This window comes from Cervus elaphus, chromosome 6 (assembly GCF_910594005.1).
Source record: "Cervus elaphus chromosome 6, mCerEla1.1, whole genome shotgun sequence".
NCBI classification, from domain to species: Eukaryota; Metazoa; Chordata; class Mammalia; order Artiodactyla; family Cervidae; genus Cervus; species Cervus elaphus.
In genome coordinates, this window is record NC_057820.1 from 38156243 (window position 1) to 38175808 (window position 19566).

Here is a 19566-nt window from a genome sequence, read left to right on the forward strand (position 1 = left end):
TGATCTCTTGATAAGCTATTATACTTCTTTGGTTCCAGTAAGAAGTTAAGTCTTACATTTGACATCAGTCATATTTTCTAAATAACAAGACAGTAGTCTTGATGTTCTGTGATATAGCTAAATCTTACCAAAAAAAAATATGCTGAACCCTAAATTCTTATATACTGCATACAGTGATAATCTCATGCTCAGCACAGGTTCCTGGGTGATGAAATGATGATACAATAAGCCCTCAATCTCTGTAATTCATACATAAAACATGCTCTTGGCTTTAACAACATAACATATGACATACAGAGCACTCCTCACACACATCTTGAATGATTAGCTTGATATACGTCGATGATAAATACTTCTTCATTATCTATATTATTTCCCCCTGGCCAACTTAAAGTCAAACATGCCTGCTGACAACATATTCAATAAGGTAAATGCTTCATGTTAATGCAATATTACAAATAGGAATATTTTACATATAATAATATGATTAGAGAAATATTTCAGATGAATATATAATGTTCTATGAGTAGGATGAAGTGCTTAGACATTGTAAATGTATTGAATGAACCTATGCATATAACTTTCAGATACTATCAAGCATAATGTTCCTTGGCTGACTTCCTTCTTGAATGATAATATAATCCAGTATTTTAAAAATCAATAATCAGTTTTCTATCCAAATGATTATGCAAGTTAGAGAATGAAACTGAAATAAAGAAAGTGGAGGGGGATTTTAACTAGCAGAGGAGAGACTATGCTTTTTAGAGCTGTTGTTAAGCTCACTAGGAAGACGAATCTAAGACTTAATAGATGATTTATAATAATTTTCATATCATAAAATTGATTTCAATTATCTTTAAGAGCTCAGTTATACTTCGAGAACTCAAGGATGTCCTGGTCCATTATAAATGTTCATGACCTCATCAACGTCTTTCAGAAACCCCTTACTAATTTTTGAACTTGCACTTTAATTCCTGGGCTACTCTCTGAGGTTTACTACTTCCCAGCACTCTCCCTCCTCCTCCTATTGGAACCTACTTCCTTCCAGCCCTTTTTCAATCTACCCATCACTTTAACCACTGTTTTTACTGCCCTAAACTTAGATTTCAAGGAAAGCGCTATAAAATATAACTGCATTTTTTCCTTTGAATAAAAATTAACTGTTCAAACAGTTTACATTTGGGGAGGTAATACTGAGGTAAATAAGGTTTACAGGAATTGAGTAGTTTCAGGTCATAAAATCAAACTATTTATCACAGAATTTCCACATCAGTTCTGTTTGAATTATTAAGTCAATGCCATACTTTTTATCTTTTGACAGAATCATACCCAATGGCCTCACTGAATATCTATATAAATAATAGCATGCATGCATGCCTGCATGCTAAGTCACTTTAGTCGTGTCTGACACTGTGCGATCCTATGGACTGTAGCCCGCCAGGCTCCTCTGTCCATGGATTCTCCAGGCAAGGATGCTGGAATGGGTTGCCATGCCCTCTTCCAGGGGACCTTCCCGAACCAGGGATCAAACTGGCGACTCCTGCATCTCCTGCATTGCAGCTGGATTCTTTACTGCTGAGCCACCGGGGAAGCCCCAAATAATAGTATAAGAGAGACTAAAGGAAGATATAAAAGAAGAGAGAAAATGGAAAAAATCCCATAGTCAGTACAATTTAGACCTGTGGTCTACTAGCTGAGGTTTTTATTTTAACAGTTGTACTGAAATTTTAATTTGATTTTAAGTATCTTATAATTGTGCCTAAATGTAATTCTAAGTCAATTGTCTCAAGAATAATGTCAACACAGATGAAAAGATTTCATTAAACACTATCATGAAATAATGAGATTCTCTTATAAACTTTGCAAATTGATGGCAAACTAAGCAACTTCTCAAAATCAAATTATGTATGCCTTGTGTGTCAGTATGTGTTTTGTACATAATAATCAATTCAACAACCCTAATAACATTTCATAGAAAAACACATCATAATCCATCAGCCAGATGGAATATGATAGTTACCTCTATCTGTATCAAAATAACATTTACTTAACCTACAAAAACAATTTTGTCTCTAATTTTATCTCCTACCATTGATATGATATTCTGTAATTTTTAGAAATGTAAGCTATTAATATTAAAGGTTTCAGAAATAAAACCTCATTGTTACTATAATAAAATACATTAAGAACACTAAGATGAGAAGAAAAGAAAGAGAAGCCTGTTATTTGGAATACTGTAATATATATTCAATGGTTTTATTCTAGATGTAATCAAGCAGTTGAGGCTAACAAGTAAAAACGTATGATAATAAAATTCCAAAAATAAGTAAAATAGACTTTTAAGACAAAAATTTTACTGTATCAAGTTTAATAATTTACAAAATAATGTGTGACAATATGTCTTTGAATTCTGGCTAATTGCTGTTTATTATGACTGTGGCCTTACATATTTGTATTACAAACATCAATGTATCACATAAGGAGGTAACAGTGGCAAAAAAAAACCCAAATAAACACTTAAGTATGATGAGCAGGAAGAAGGAAATGCCATTAGAAATAAAAGAAATAAGCAATAGTAACAAATCAGACAACAAAGACAAATTTAATAATAAGCAATAAGATACATAATTCTATATACAGAAATTCTTCTAGTTATATAAAAATTCTTTGCTTATATATACTTTTAAACGATATTTTGATTAAACTCCCTACAAAAACATGGTCTGTTTGTTTCAGCTTATCAGTTCAGTTCAATTCAGTTCAGTCACTCAGTCGTGTCCGACTCTTTGCGACCCCATGAATCGCAGCACGCCAGGCCTCCCTGTCCATCACCAACTCCTGGAGTTTACTCAAACTCATGTCCATCAAGTTGGTGATGCCTGGATTCATCTTATCAAGTACATACAAATGACTAAATAACATTTCGTTTTCAACACGTGCTTCCTCAATGAGCAAATCGGAACTCTATTAGACACTGGGCTGGATGAAGTCCCAAAGGAAAAAGTCAAACATTTTTTCCATGTATTTTGAAGGTCTCTCTCTGGACAATTTATTGAAAATACAAAAATGAGACACTAACTGCTCTGTGCCCACCTGTGACAGAGTTTTAGTGCAATTTTCCCTATCCTTTTCTATACTTCTTTCATTTATCCTTTATTTTATCTGTATCTGTTTTGCTTCTCCTTGTTTTGGGGAAAATCATAATGGTGAAACTGAATTATCATTAAGGCTTGTTTCAAATCAGTGCCTGGGAAATAAATTAGCCTCTATTCTTACAAAGTAATAATGTCAGTAAATGAGAGCTTCCAGGTATGGTGCAGGAAATTAAAGCAAGGAAATTAAGCCAAGGCTTTAACAAAGTTACAAGAGAATATATAGTATTGATTCTAAGGAAAGATAGATTCTTGCTATGCAGAAAATGACATCTCTTTCAAAATAAAAGACTAAAACATAAAGCAAACAAATTGTCAGTTTAGTAATAGGAAAATTTACAAATATTTAAAGAGAAAAAAGAACACAGAACAAAGATAAAGTAAGTCAAACTGCAAGAGAGCAAAATTGAATCTACATAAGGACAATATTCTAAGTGTATAAGGTCACAAATAACTACGTCAGTCAATTTAATATATTAGAGGGGAAACACATTAATTAAAACATAAAATCCTATGATTTAAGGGCAGTGTCTGCTAATGGGTTTCTTTTAGAAAGGATAAAAATATTCTAAAATTAGATAGTGGTGATGGATGCCTAACATTGAATCTACTAAAAACAATGGAAGCATATTCTTTAAAAGAGTGAACTTTATGGCATGTAAATTATCAATAAAAGATTTTAAATTAAATTCTATCATCTATCTAATCTCCCTCTCCTAAAATGTCTTTACAGCAAAATATAGACAATATTTTTATCTAATCCTAATCTGGTCCATGATTGCCACCGAGATACACAAAATGACCTTAGATTTGACTATGATTCACAAGGTTTAGATTGAAAAATAATTACTACTAGCAATATTAGGCAAATGCTTTTATGTAGCCTGTCACTGTTCTCAATAAAAAAACCCAAGGGAAGTGACACGGTCTTCTTTTAAATAACTGTTGGTGCTTCTACACCAAAGCATGTTCTATTTTAACTATGCACCTTTTAACAAGGAGTCCTCTTGTCATTCCCTCCTGAATCTTCTCTTCTGGGAAATGAGCGCTTTATTGCTAGCATATTCAGGCTGCTGACTGCTGGTGGAAAGTCATGAAATTTGGCTTATTAACTTCTGTATAAATTGATGTTATCTAACCTCATCTGAGCCTTCACTATTGCTTGGAAATCTTTTTATTAATATCTAATTGGCTCCTTAACACATTTTCCATAGTGCTCATTTCAAAGCTTTTCAAATCTCCTGTCTTTTCAACATGACCTCACCTATTCATTCAGCAAAGATCAGCATCTCCTACTTGATGGAAAAGTTCCTCCACTTCCAAATTTATCTTATCTGTTATTTTCTTCACACCTCAGAAGACAGGGGTCATCTGACTATTTCAAAAACATCCTAGTTTTAGTGGAAATAAACCTGACTATTTCATTACATGTCTGCCACCATCTACCTCTATCATCATGTGCAAGGCAATTTACCTGGCTCCTGATTTTTTCATCTGTAAAATTAATGCCTTGGACTAGGTGAATTCTAAGGCCACTTTCAGTACTGAATCAAGGTTTTTCTCATCTTATGTCTAATCTATGCTTTTCTGTCCCCCTAGGACCTTTCCTTTTCATTCAGCCTATATATGTTGAATACAAATGAGGCATAAGATACTTTCTCTCTACTAATCTCCTCTTCCCAACTTGATTCTTCATACCCTAGATGTTCTTGCAGCTTCACTATTAAAAATTCTTCTTCGTCACTGCTTTAATAAATTAATATTTGCACTATTTCTCAATCAAATGTTTGCAAGCTGTAGATAACACATGAAGACTCTATTGCCACTGATTTATCTCTTCACATCTTCCAATTTGGCTTCTGTTTCTAGCACTTTATCAAAATAGGACAAATGATTTTTCCTCCATGCTTACCCTACTTGCATTATCTTGGACATAAAGAACCACTTTGAAACTTTTTTCTCACTTTCTCCATAGTTCAAAGGCTTTATTCTTTCACCTCTTTTCCTTCTCTATTTTTATTTTCTTTCTTCAAACTATGTCTTAAATGTGAGTATTCATCAGAGATCTATCTTGTTGTTCTTTCTAAACTTTCTTCTATAGAAACTAATTAATTCTCAGGATCCCAGTTACTATAATGATGTGAATTACAGGAATTTTTTCACTGAATTTCTTTCCATAAGTATGCTTAACATCTCTATGGGTATGTCTCGCCAGTTTGAAGGTATGTTGAAAATAAAGGTCATCACTAGACCCCATTAGCTACTCAGGGAAAAAAGGGAAACCACAAGTTGCCCCCAATCCTATAAGTCAACCTTTCTATTAATGGTATAAGTTACTTTCTAGTGACTAGAATTGATATATCAGGAAGGAGACAAGGTTTTAATGTCAGAGACTACATTCTCCTCTCAATACACATCCTTAACATAGCTAATTCTTGATTTGACAAAAGTCTCAATGCTCTTAAAGATATTAAAAGTACTGTCCCCTTACAATTACTCAAGGTTGTGATGTAGATGTGGAATCTGGGAATATTATCTCTTTTTACATCTTAACAAAAGTACAACCCATGAATTGAATTATCCTCATTTGCTTCTATAGTTCTGTCATTTATTGCTGTACGGTGTTATAAAGATCTTGGATTCTGAGAAAATTCAAAGTTTCAATTTCAACTAGATTTAAAAAGAGGGAAAAAAAGGAAAGAAAACATAAACTCACACTTTGTCAGTTCCGTAACTCCTATAGTCCACAGCAGCTGACACAGCCACAATGAGGGCAGGCATCCCATAGCCGACCAGGTAGAAGTATTTCCTTCGTGAATGTTCGCTCTCAAACACCTCCACCAGCATGATATAGAGCTGCACTCCCTCCAGGAACATCCAGGTGAAGGCAGCCAAGAAGAAGAAATGCAATAGGGCGGCAAAAACTGCACAGGCAATCTAGGGAATGGAACACATGAGTCAGTCAGATAACTATCAAATGAAATTCCAATTGCCATAAAGTTAAAATAAATAGTTATCAAGACTACAGTAATAAAATAGGTCTGCCAAAGAACTGAGACAAGATTCATAAAATTCGCATATTAAAACCTAATCAAATATAACCTATATTTAAAAATCATCAGTTCAGTTCAGTTCAGTCACTCAGTCGTGTCCGACTCTTTGCGACTCCATGAACTGCAGCACGTCAGGCCTCCCTGTCCATCACCAACTCCAGGAGTTTACTCAGACTCGTGTCCATCGAGTCAGTGATGCCATCCAATCATCTCACCCTCTGTCGTCCTCTTCTCCTCTTGCCTTCAATCTTTCCCAGCATCAGGGTCTTTTCAAATGAGCCAATTTTTCACATCAGGTGGCCAAAGTAATTGAGCTTCAGCTTCAGTCCTTCCAATGAACACTCAGGACTGATCTCCTTTAGGATGGACTGGTTGGATCTCCTTGCAGTCCAAGGGACTCTCAAGAATCTTCTCCAACACCACAGTTCAAAAGCATCAATTCTTTGGCGCTCAGCTTTCTTTATACTCCAACTCTCACATCCATACATGACCACTGGAAAAACCATATCTTTGACTAGACAGACTTTTGTTGGCAAAGTAATGTCTCTGGTTTTTAGTGCTGTCTAGGTTGGTCATAACTTTCTTCCAAGGAGCAAGCATCTTTTAATGTCATAGCTGCAGTCACCATCTACAGTGACTTTGGAGCCCCGCAAAATAAAGTCTGTCACTGTTCCCACTGATTCTCCATCTATTCGCCATATTTAACATTTTATTAATAATATGTATGGATGAAAGTAGAGCATTATAATAAGAAAAAAGTATAACATGTAAGAAAAGATACTAAGAAGATCCTCTTGATAATTATACTGGAGATTAGCCTAAAGGTTTTAAAATAGATCTCACAATTTTTTTTCTTGATCCTGTATAAAAAATCCTGTATTTATTAACATACTAAATTCTTCAATGCAAATGAAGGAGAAACACTAAACCAAAGAGAAAAATAGCTCAAAATAAAAATATAATACTTAAAATATTTTATGAGATTATTACTTCTTATTATTTATGGTTTATTTCTTCCTTGTCTTGTTTAAGAAAGGATTTAAGCTAAAATTGTGAAGTTTGTACTGCAAAGATGTAAAAGTAGATCCGGTAAAAATAAATGTTCCGTAAGTGCTTTAATTTTCTTACTTTTTTGTGTTATTTTACTAAATGCTGGTCTACACAAGCTTGGTCAAAAAAGGCAGCTGGCCCTTGTTCTGCCATATTTTCTAAGGTACTACAAGTTTCAGCTGACCATATATTAATTTTCTTATGTCAGTTCCTGAAATTCTCACTCTTCTGGAGGGGAAGTCTTTATTTTTTATGAGTCCTAAGTAAAATCTGTGGTTCCTATTAGAAAAAAGGCAACAAATTCATACAAATGATCTGATTAGTATGGATTCAATGATGAGTATGATCCTTGAGAAATGAGGCAAAGGGCAGGTCTATATCCTTGGGTTAGAGAGATGATGATGTAGGGGTGATAAGGAAGTCAGGCACCAAAGGAGCTAGAGAGAGAAAAGGGAAGTGAAAGTCACTCAGTCCTGTCTGACACTTTGCAACCCCATGGACTTTAGAAGCCCACCAGGCTCCTCTGCCAATGGGATTTTCCAGGCAAGAATACTGGAGTGGGTTGCCATTCCCTTCTCCAGGAGATCTTCCCAATCCAGGAATTGAGCCCAGGTCCCCAGCACTGCTGGCAGATTCCCTAATGTCTAAGCCGCCAGGGAGGCCCACGGAGAGAGAAAGCAAAGCCTAACTGCCATATAAGATGCAGGAAGAGGACACATATCCAGCAACAAGCGCAAAGACAGTTGAGCTGAGCGGCGCTTATCCAAGTTGCATATCAATCATTGTCTTCATGCTACTGTCAGAAATTAGTTTTGTGCAGTCTGCAAAATTTGGAGAAGTTTATCATACCAGATGTATCATCAGGAAGCAAAAATAAGAGGAAGGTTTCTAAATGAAAGGAAAACTCAAAGAGCACTTGAATTGCAGGTTAAAAAGAGAATGAAATGATTTCTTCTTGGGAAATATCACAGTTTCTTGATTTTTAGAGTTAGGGCTTCAACTATTAACTTTTGTTATCAGAAAGTACTTTTTGGAGAAAGAAATGTGCACTTTGATTGCTTATTCATCTATATGCATTTCTTGGAAAAATTGTCACATTTGTATATGATAACCAATTAAAAGTATAATCACTGTAACTGCACCCTTTAATTAATCATGAATGTGTAATCACAAACATGAATCCAACTGCTTTTTCATTGTAAAGACTATACATATGGACTCATACCAGAGAACAGCATTAAGTGAATGAATTATTTATTATGCCTACAAGTCTTCTAAAAAATGAAAGTTTTCATTTGTAGTTTTAATCACAAGAACAAATGTGCTATTTTCATGAATCTCAAGGACATAGAAAGAGTCTCACAAAAGTTACAAGTGGGCATAAAGTTTGTTTGATATATTAGATATTATCTGTTGATCATATTTTCTGTTTGGTTTTTATCAAGAACAGTTGGCTGGTACTATTCCTTCTACTATACTCTTTTCTTTCTTTTCTTCCCTTCCTTCCTACCTCCTCCTCTCCCTCCTTCTCTTTCTTTCTTGATATAGCTAAATGTCATTAGTAATAAAGTATGAAGTTAGCATTAAAATGTAAACAGAACTTGAAAAAATAAAAAGTGTAAAACAAAATTTGGGACGAGTATATAAATTATAAAAACAATATACAGTTTGAACTAATTTCCAAAATAAGTCAATTAGAAAAGCCATGTTAGACATGCAATTTTCAACATAATTCCCATTGTCTTTAAACAGTATATTATGAAAAGAACCACAAATGCATGTTAGAAAAGATACTCTAACATTCCCTAATGACTTAACTCTCCTCAATATTCAGCTCTGTGATTGAAAAATAAAGACTAATAAAGAAACATGGTTCTTCAGAAAGGCAAATTTAGGAACAGAATTTCTCAAGAAATGTACTTTCATACATCCATATATTCAATACTTCTTTATGAATTGACATGATCCTTCTATTCCTACTTTCTGGAGAGTTAGATAAATGGATGTTGAATTTTGTTGAAGGCTTTTTCTGCATCTATTAAGATAATTATATGGTTTTTATCTTTCAATTTGTTAATGTGGTGTATTACATTGATTGATTTGCAGATATTAAAGACTCCCTGACATGAAAAAGGGAAAACTGAGTAAGATATGAAAATCAATAACTAAGACAACTGGAAGAGAGGATACTTTCAAACAAGAATATTTTGAGTATTGGAAAGCTACAAATGGAGAAATTGTTTTCTAATAACAACATAAGTTGCTTACTGGTTGATCTGTTCTGTTGATCCCAATCAAGAAGAGCAGTTCTGCTACAAAAAGGCTGATGCAGAGGTTCTTATGGATGGTGTTACGGTCACTCTGGAGCCCACGGAAAAAGCAAAATGTGAAGATGCAAATCAGGAGACACACAAGGGACAGCAAAATTCCAACCCAGGTGATCACATCCAGAAGAAGGTCATGGACAGCATCGCTATGCTGGAAATACAACAGAAAATACATAAGTTCCAGTTATGCATAACCAATTACAAAGTTTTATAAGGGCCTGGATTCATGAAATGTGATTTTAAAAAGGCACTAAATATCCTCCACACAAACAATGAGTAAGATGACTGAATTATTTATTTTCTCCTAGTCCACAGGTAAAGCATTTTATCTTTACTCTGAGGTGTAAATCAGTTTGTCAGTACTGTCCACACCTTTCTTAGATATGTTCATTTTCAGCATATAAATAGCTGAAACAAAACAACTTAGTTCTGGCCAAAGATTTCAAGGTAAAGTTTTTCATTTTTCTATACCATGTTGCTTTTTTACAATTTTTTTAAAACAACTCTTGCTAGGGAATATTTTCTTTTAAAAGACACAATTCAATTGCATTAAAAATCCATGATTCTGATAGATCTCTGCATAAGTAGAAAAAAGAATAACGTGCATAGGAAACTTTTTAGTTGAAAACAAAGAGATGTGTTTCTAATTGACATCTTTTCAACTGTAGAGATCACACATATTGATTTTTGTTTTAGGATGGAGTTACTATTTACATTTAGTTGTCTCCCACATTGCTAGCTCATCTTAGCTATATATATATATATATACACACACACACACACACACATATATATATAGTTTTTTTAAATTTTTTATTTTATCCAGATTTGTCCTTTTATGTTTTACGGAAGCTTCATACAAAGATTATTCTGAATGTGGGAATTCTCCTTACAAGTGAGCCACCACGCTGTAACCTGAATCACAGCACTTCACATACCTCCAGATACAATTTCACAGTTGTTATCTGATAAAGAACTCTGCTAGGACACTGTCAGTGAAACAGTTTTGATATATTCCTGCATAACTCTAGATGTATTTCTCAGAAGGAGCTCAAATCATGAAAGAAAACCACATGAAATTTTGCTTTAACTGCTTTTTTCTCCAGGGGACACAGACTAGTGTTGGTCTCTGACAGCTGAAATTACTGTTACTATTGGAGAGTGGTTAGTGCTACTGGTTCCCTGAACAGAGGGCTATTTGCTCTCTTCTTTGACTTAAAGGAAAGATGCTGTAATTGAATATCAAGCACCGACATTCAGCACAGCAGTCTTTCATAATGGCACGTATAATACGTTCTCAAATGTATCCTAAAGACCTATAAAACTTAAAAAAAAAAAAAGAAACCAAATAACTTCTGCCTCTCCTGGGTAGTTGCATTATTAGAAATGTATATATACTATACTCCATGCCTTCGCAGGTCTTCCAAAAACCTCATGCAGAGGTACTAAGAGAAGAATACCAAATGTCAAAACAACAGTACAAAAAGGACATAACATTCAAATGAAGAACAAAAAGTCTAGCAATTAATTAATAATCATCTTTCAGGTAATACTGTGTAGCTCAGAAAACATAAACATCAACAACCTTATATATACTATACTGTGATCAAATGCAACTCACCACGTGAATTTTATCAGTAAGATGAAAAAGAAAGAACAACGGGCATTAAATGTGAACAAGATCTACGAGTTTAGCTTTCTTTATAATAGTCTGTCATAACAGAACTTTCAGGAGACCAAACCATGAAAACAACCAACCCTTCTTCAAGAGGATGGTCAATTGACTAAAACTCCTAGTATAGCTTTAACAATGCTATAACAGATCAAGTATTCTTATTTCCAAGGTTTCATGTTTGTGAATACTATATAACTCAAATCACCTTTGACATGAACTACATCTCATTATGTGACTTAAGATCTTTTTAAGCCTATATCTTATTATTATATCCCAGCACTCAGTACTGGACATGACACACAAAAAATGCTTAATATTTGCTTTTGAATGGTTATAACCCTACACCATTTAGACCAAATATCCTAGGAGCTGGACCCTCTTACATCGGTATAGCTTTAGCTTCCATTTAGTCTCCATTGGAATTTTAAAAGGATCAATATCAAATATTACATTCAAAACTGAGTCCCTTATCCTGTTTCTCCCTCCACTCACACTCCCAAATCAACATTTCCCTCTGTTTTGCTCATTTCAGTAAATAGCAACACTTCATTCTTTGAAGTGTTCCAGCCAAAAACTTAAGAGTCATATTGATTCCTTTTACACACACACAAACATACAAATTACTTTTAATCCATCAAGAAATCTTGTAGATCCTGTCTTCTATCTAACAGCTGCCAGTCATCTCAATTGTACCACACTGGTTAGATCCACCTGATTTTTTTTAACAGCCTCCTAAATGAATTCCCTACTTTGACCTTCATCTATTGCCCTTTCCTCTCTATTCAACAAGATAGAGATATTGGATGTTTCCATCAGTGAGTAAGATAAGAAGACTCATTGATGGAAGCATCCAATGTCTCCCATTTCGATAGAAGTAAAAACCAAAGTCTTTACAAAGATCTACAAGGTCCCAGAAGTCTGCGCTTCTGTGGAAACATTTTCTATTCTCCCCTTTGTTCAGTTTACTCAACCCCCGTTGGCCTCCTCTGGCCCATGAATATGTCCAGCACATTCTAACCTCACAAACTTTGTACTTGATGTTCTCTTGGTCTGTAATGCTCTTCCAGAAGATAGCTGTGTGACTTAATCCACTACCCTCCTTCACTACTTCATTCAAATGTCACCTTCTCACAGAGCTTTTTTGAATCATCCCATCTAAAATTGCAAACATCATTTACCCAACTGACTCTATTACTTTTCCTGCATTATTTTCCCCCTTAACATTTACCTATATTAGATACTTTATTAGTATTTATCATCTTTGGCCTTTACTAGAAATTGCACTCCAAGAGAATAAGTTGTTTTATCTCTTCTGAGCCCCAATGTATCTTCAGGTCCTATAAAGTTGCCTCCTAGAGTAGATGCCCAATTAACATGTGAACTGAATAAATGAATCTCTCTCTAATTATCTCTCTCTTCTGAAATGGCCTTAGATTATAAACTAAAAGTTGCATCATGCTGCCCAATCTTTGGGACACTTTTTGGTCACACCGCATGGCATGCAAAATGCAGGAATGTGGGATCTTAGTTCCCTGACCAAGGATTGAACCCCTGCCCCTGAAGTGGAAGCAGAGTCTTAGCCACTGGACCAGCAGGGAACTCTCACTTTGGTTCATAAATCACCTGCTCTAAAATCTTGAGTAAGAGATAAAAAAAAATAGAGCTGGAGAATGAGGAGGCTGTTAAACCACAATATCTTAAAATACGTGGATATGTCAAGGTGTCAATTATGACAATGAAGGCAAAACTCTACATGGAAATAAGAGGACTACAGGGTAAATCTGAGAGTCGAAAGATGCGGATTTAACCTTGTCACTCCAATCTTGCAATTGTTATCTTGAACTATACACCCTTTACAGTATCAAAACCTCACACATATAGAGATAAAATAACAGAGGATTTGGGTTATTGTGTGGTAAGTAAGATAATATATGTGAAAGTAAGAAAGTCAATGTTTCTTTGTTCTTGGGTAATCTAAAAATATTCTTAATTTTTTTCATGCTTGACAGCAACCTTCATTTAAAAGTTTATATGAATAATACAGGGTAGAACAGAAAAATAATAACTGTAACAAGAACAAATGTTAATGCTATTTTGCCTAAGGATATCAAACATTATTGCAACCAACTAATGAATTACCTAGTTTCTTCTTATAACACTGGCAATTTACTTATATTATTAATAATATTTGGGTTATTATAAATTAAGAGCAAAATATGTCCATAGCATATCAGGAGACAGATTTTAACTTTAGAACCTGAATTCAACCTTTATTGTTATATGTGTGTGCTAAGTTGCCTCAGTTGTGTCCAACTCTTTGTGACCCTATGGACTATAGACTGCCAGGCTCCTCAGTCCATAGGGTTCTCCAGGCAAGAATAGTGGAGTGGGTTGCCATACCCTTCTCCAAGGGATCTTCCCAGGTCAGAGATTGAACCTGCATCTCATAAGTCTCCTGCATTGGCAGATGGGTTCTTTACCACTAGGACCACTTGGAAAGCCCTTCATTACTATACAATTGTGTTTATGATGTTTAAATAACAAAGCCCAAAGGTACTTAATTTCACCTCTATAAATATTTTTCCAGAGTGTGTACCATAAACTGTTTGCTACTATAAACATTTGGAAAAGTCACAAAAAATAAAAATAAACAAAAGAATAAAAAAACTTCAAGGCAATTAACCTTTTAAAGATGATGGAGAACTATGAGAGAAAATCTTACAAGCAGAATGATTCATCAGAATATACTTCCAGGAAATTCACTGACTCTTCCATTTTAGAAAGAAATTTTTATGAAAATAACACTTGTTTTTCCAGCTTTTTATGAAGTTTATATTCACATATGAAATGCCAGACATTTTGTAAAGCCTATGGAAAGTTTCTGATTTCCCTTTTACCTTCATCTCAATGAATCTGCTTTGTGTTATCACTGTTGGGTTACTGAATAATTCAAATACCACAAAAGGAATAAGTATTTCAACAAAGGAAAAAGATGGCTTAAACAATGATGTTTTATGAAACTCTGTCAATATAAAACTCACAAATAAACCAATAGGTATATTTAAGGAAACAAAGCCCAAATTCATGGAATAGGGAAATGTGGTTTTTGCCTCATGATATAAAAATAACTCAATCTGAGTTAACTAAGACCCTTATGTAAATTTTGATATTTTCAACGTTATTTTCAAAAAGTAAGTCAGCAAACAAGATGGAGAAATAGATTTTGAAATGCTTTTCATTTTAACTTCATAAGTGTTTCCAGATGGGACACAAACTGTACGAATTAATTTTGAACCCCTCTGGATATTTTCTCTTTTATATATTTTTAGAAAGCTGAATTTTCCAGACACTGCTTAAACAATTACCCTATAATAATTATTAATTGTTGGCCAGTAATTTTCAAGAATCTGTCTTACTTTATGTATTAAAATGTATTATTTTAATGTTGAGTCAGATTTGCTAAGGTATAATAATATGGTTTTTAAATTGCCTCTCAAACATATCTTGTTCTGAAGTGCTTGTAATATAACTGAAATGAGTTTGATTTTTTTTATTCTTTGCCAGTGTAGGAGCACTAGATTTGTTATTAATGTATCACATCAGCATAAGGCATTGTTCTGACTCAAGAATTTCACTGAAGCCAGTGTGGTTATGAAAGCCCTATTTTCTGATAAATGTGGCAAGAACTCTGTGAAATAAGTTTCTTGCATTGCTCTAACAGATCATCAAACACAAAGGTCACCCCACAAATACTGGCAAAATAAAGGGCTCAATGATTTGAGGAAATAAGGGTTTTCTTTGTGGAATAGGGTGAAGGTCAAAGTTGAGTAACAGTAAAAAGAACGATATGGCTCCATTTTTTATGATTTCTGTAGTAAATTAACCAAAATAACTCAGCAGTAATTTCCAAATTTATATCAAATTGAAAAAAAACAATCAATCAAATATTTTCAGACTTTAACTGCCGAGATAAACACTGGCAAGTGAGAGCATACAAAAACATACATATCCAACTGTCTTCAGAGCTCAACAGAACTTATTCAGAACGTCTCTTTGGTTTTAGAAGCACAGCATTGTATGCTTAAGTTATGTAAGATTTTCTTGATTTGAATTATTATTATTTTTTTAATTTCATCACATTTAGTGAACCAGATTCACAACTACATTAATGAAGGAAACAGAAAAAAAAAAAACAAACAGGAAATGTGGAAGGTAAGTATCATACAGTAGCTGAGAATTAAATGCAGATATAGGTTTTTAAAAAGTATAGTTGATAAAAAAATAATTACTGGCCAATTAGAATATTTTTAAGTAAATGATGTAATCAAGCAATAAATAAGAAAAAGAGTTTAGAGAACTGGGGTGAGGGTAAGAAACGAAGTGAGGCAGAGAGAAAATTTCATCTTTAACCTTTCTGACAGTGATGATGATCATGGTGATAACAATAATGATGATGATAATGATAGCTGACACACAACTTTCAAAATACCAGATTCTTCTAGAAGTGCTAATTTATTTTATTAAGGTAGTCACTTTGTCCTATAAAACAATATGACATTATATTATTATTACTTCCAATTAACAGATGAAGAAACTGGAGCAGAGAGAAGTAATTTGAATAATCATTGAATTATTGTAAGTAAGTTGAATAATCATCAATCAAGTAAGTTAATCAAGTTGAATAATTATCAATCAAGTAAGTTAATCAAGTAAGTTAAGTAAGTTGAATAATCATTCAACTAGTAATGTGGCAGATATAGCATCAATGGCAGAGTAACTACCTATCCAGGTTCATTCAGGAATGTCTTAGTTTTAGCAATAAAATTTGGTATCCTGGGAAAATGCTCTCCAAGACAATGAAACTATTCCAGAGATCAGAGATAGGTTCAGTTTGAAAGAAAAGTACAAAATCCATATAACTGTTTAGAAAATAGAGGCTGGAGGCAACACTAATTTTTAGTATCAAATGTCTGTGGCGTTGAATATTCACTTTCCTCAGTGACTCCCGCTGTTCTTTCCCCTGACTGTTGATGTTGGAAACCCTGATTTGCAGTTCCTAGTATAGAGTCAAACATTATTGCATCATTCTGAGTGATGAAACCTAAGTATGCAACTTTAGTATCTTGTGATCCTGAATTCCTCTTTGACTTAAATGTCTGGATTAACTGTTGTACTTTGTATCAAGACTATGCTAAATTAATTTTTAACATTGTTAGTATTGGGACAATGTTTTCTAAGAGTTCACTATGAAACTGAGAACAGCTATAGTATAATAACATGACAATACTGAGAAAGAAGGCTAAACAACTACGCTATATTACAGATACATGAAATTAGATTATAGAGGTAACAAAAACAAAGCATACTGCACAAAATGCTGAAATTAATTTGTGACCAGGCAAAAGTGTGAATGTATGTATAGAGGCTGAATCTCACAAACCTAAGATGAGACAGGAAGGTTTTTGTAAGATAAAAAGTAATTTTTTTTTTAAATCTCCCCTCAAATGGTACCAATGTCCAGTAGAAATTAATGATGGGATAAGCTTGAGTATTCCAAAAGAGTAAACATGCATTAATGCTTCATCCCCTTGATTTGTCTGTACATCTGAGTAAAGGTGCATTTTTCCTGATGTACTTTTTCAGATTCAGAGGTTGCAACTGAAATGTACTATGGGTAGACAAAAGGGGAAATTCTGATAACCAATGTTTGGTGCTTCCTTATAGTATAGAGCTGATTCTGTCAGTTCTTACTAACGAAAAAAAAGGGATGTGTTGAATCACAGAAACAAAATAATGTTTCCCCTAGGTCTTATATATTTTGATTTGAAAAATGAAGTTTCAATTATCGTCTTGATTTCCATAAAGATTTTGATTAAACTTCAGAAGACACAAAAGACTGTTGATACCTTGTCTAGACATAAAACAGACTTTGCTTAGCTATCTGCATATTTGATAGACATTGCAAATGTAAATTTTGGAAAATGTCATTCAGCCTATAATCTCCTTACAAAAGGAAATGAACAGCTCTTACCCACTAAATGTCCTGTATACCTTGTAGAAAAGGCTTCTAAAAAGGGATGTGATTTGCTTACTTGTGACAATGAGGATTCATAACGAAATTATTTGGTCACTTTTCAGTTTCCTCAAAGTGTGTGGAAGTACTCAATGAGCCTTTTCACTTTGTAGAAACGGAAGGAGACAGTCTCCTTGAGATGTGTGCCTTCAGGATGACTATTACTGGGGCTGGCCATAGACAAGATGCTATAATACTGACTTTCATAAAATCCTATTTTCAAAGTATGGAGCAAGAAAAATGTCTTTCTCTAAATTTTATATATATGACAGATGACAATGGAGAAAAATATTACAATATGACACATTTATATGTTTTTCCAAAACTTTTTGATGAGCTCTGAAGAGGCTATAGGGAATCTGGTAAGATACTCTACCTTATTCTACCTGAGTTGTGTGAATTTCTATGTAGGTTGGGGGAAAAAAAATAAATAAAGGAAAAACATTGCTTATTTTTGGGATTTAAGATTATTTACAAAAAATATCTCACCAGAAAAGAGCAGTTATGTTAAATAGGACTTTATGATTTCTATATTAAAACTAAAACTGTATTGGACTCCAATCTTTATTTCATAATTTCACAACTATTTAAGTGCTTTAAAGCCATTATCTCTGGTAGTGTTTTATCTTATGATGACATTCAATGTGCTTGAAAATGGTTCTAAATTATGAATATTTTGGATATGGACAGCCTATATAGTGAATTCAGAGATGCAAAGGAACAAATTGAAAAACAGCTGGTTTACCAGAACAAGCCTGTACATATAAAGTGAATGGGAATTTTTGGAGAGCTGGGAACTAATACCCACAAGTCTAAAAACCTACTAAGCAAAGTGATTAAGTAAAATACTAAGTATTCTTTGCTGAAAAGTTTTGTTGAGAAGATATTTATTTTTATGCCATCATATTGTATTGATATTAAGAATCAATGTAATCTGGGTTTGATAAGATGAAAACTACAGGTTAGAGTGAATTTTACCATACACTATATTCAGTTTTAACACTATCAAAAAAAGGATAAAGAGTACAAATAGAAAAAAAAGTCATGATTATTTTTATTAAACATATGTCATATCTGTTTAATTATTTTGTTGTAATAACTTATTTAATTCTCACACTTATAAAATGTGTAATAATATAGCCTAAAAATTTAAATATACAGTAAAGATTTTTGCTACATCAGAGGACAGAAAGAAGCAGTTAAAAAATATAATTATATCTCTTTTTCTGTCCTGCATAAAAGGTTATCATTACCATCTTTTTAAATTCCATATATATGCGTTAGTATACTGTATTGGTGTTTATCTTTCTGGCTTACTTCACTCTGTATAATGGGCTCCAGTTTCATCCATCTCATTAGAACGGATTCAAATGAATTCTTTTTAATGGCTGAGTAATATTCCATTGTGTATATGTACCAGAGCTTTCTTATCCATTCATCTGCTGATGGGCATCTAGGTGCACTGGGAAGACCCAGAGGGATGGGATGGGGAGGGAGGTGGGAGGAGGGATCGGGATGGGGAACACATGCAAATCCATGGCTGATTCATGTCAATGTATGGGAAAAACCACTGCAATATTGTAAAGTAATTAGCCTCCAACTAATAAAAATAAATGAAAAAAATAAATAAAAATATAACTATAGGTTTTCACAATATTAGCACTACTACTAATTAGTATTAAATACTAGCTGTACCTTTTAAGTAGTAACTATAACTTTTAAGTAGTAATAACACAATTGCAGAACAATTATACCAAAGATACTCTCACACTGTTAAGAAAGTTCTAGGACCCACAACAAATTTCCCAGCCTGAAGATCTGCCAAAGGGACTGAGAATCCCTGGGGAATTTGACTTTGGAAGCCAGTGGGATTTGGTCACAAAACCTCCACAGGACTGGGGAAACAGACTCTTGGAGGTCACAAACAAAGCTTGTGTGCACCAGGCACCACTAGAAGGGAGCAGCGTCCCCACGAGAGACTGAGCCAGACTAACTTGTGAGTGTCCAGGAGTCTCCGGAGGAGGCAAGGGTCCACAGTGGCCTGCGACAGGGTCGGGGCACTGAATACAAAGGTGCATGCACAAGTCATCTTGAAGGAGGTCACCATTATCTGCATTACCCCTAGCATAGCTTGGGTTCAGGACAAAAAACAGGGAGGGAACACAGCCCTGCCCATCAACAGAAAATTGGATTAAAGATTTACTGAGCATGGCCCCACCCATCAGGACAAGACCCA

General features: G+C 34.2%; 1 protein-coding gene across 12 annotated transcripts in view; it reads right to left on the reverse strand.

Moving 5' to 3' along the window:
* The window catches only part of ADGRL3 (adhesion G protein-coupled receptor L3), a 923733-nt gene that overhangs the window by 97938 nt on the left and 806229 nt on the right, over positions 1 to 19566 (reverse strand). For all 12 annotated transcript variants that reach the window (XM_043906659.1, XM_043906657.1, XM_043906653.1 and 9 more), the window contains 2 exons: positions 9524 to 9733; positions 5869 to 6089 (listed from right to left, as the gene is read on the reverse strand). In XM_043906659.1, coding sequence (XP_043762594.1) covers positions 5869 to 6089; positions 9524 to 9733 — 431 coding nt within the window. The remainder of the gene's footprint in view (positions 1 to 5868; positions 6090 to 9523; positions 9734 to 19566) is intronic.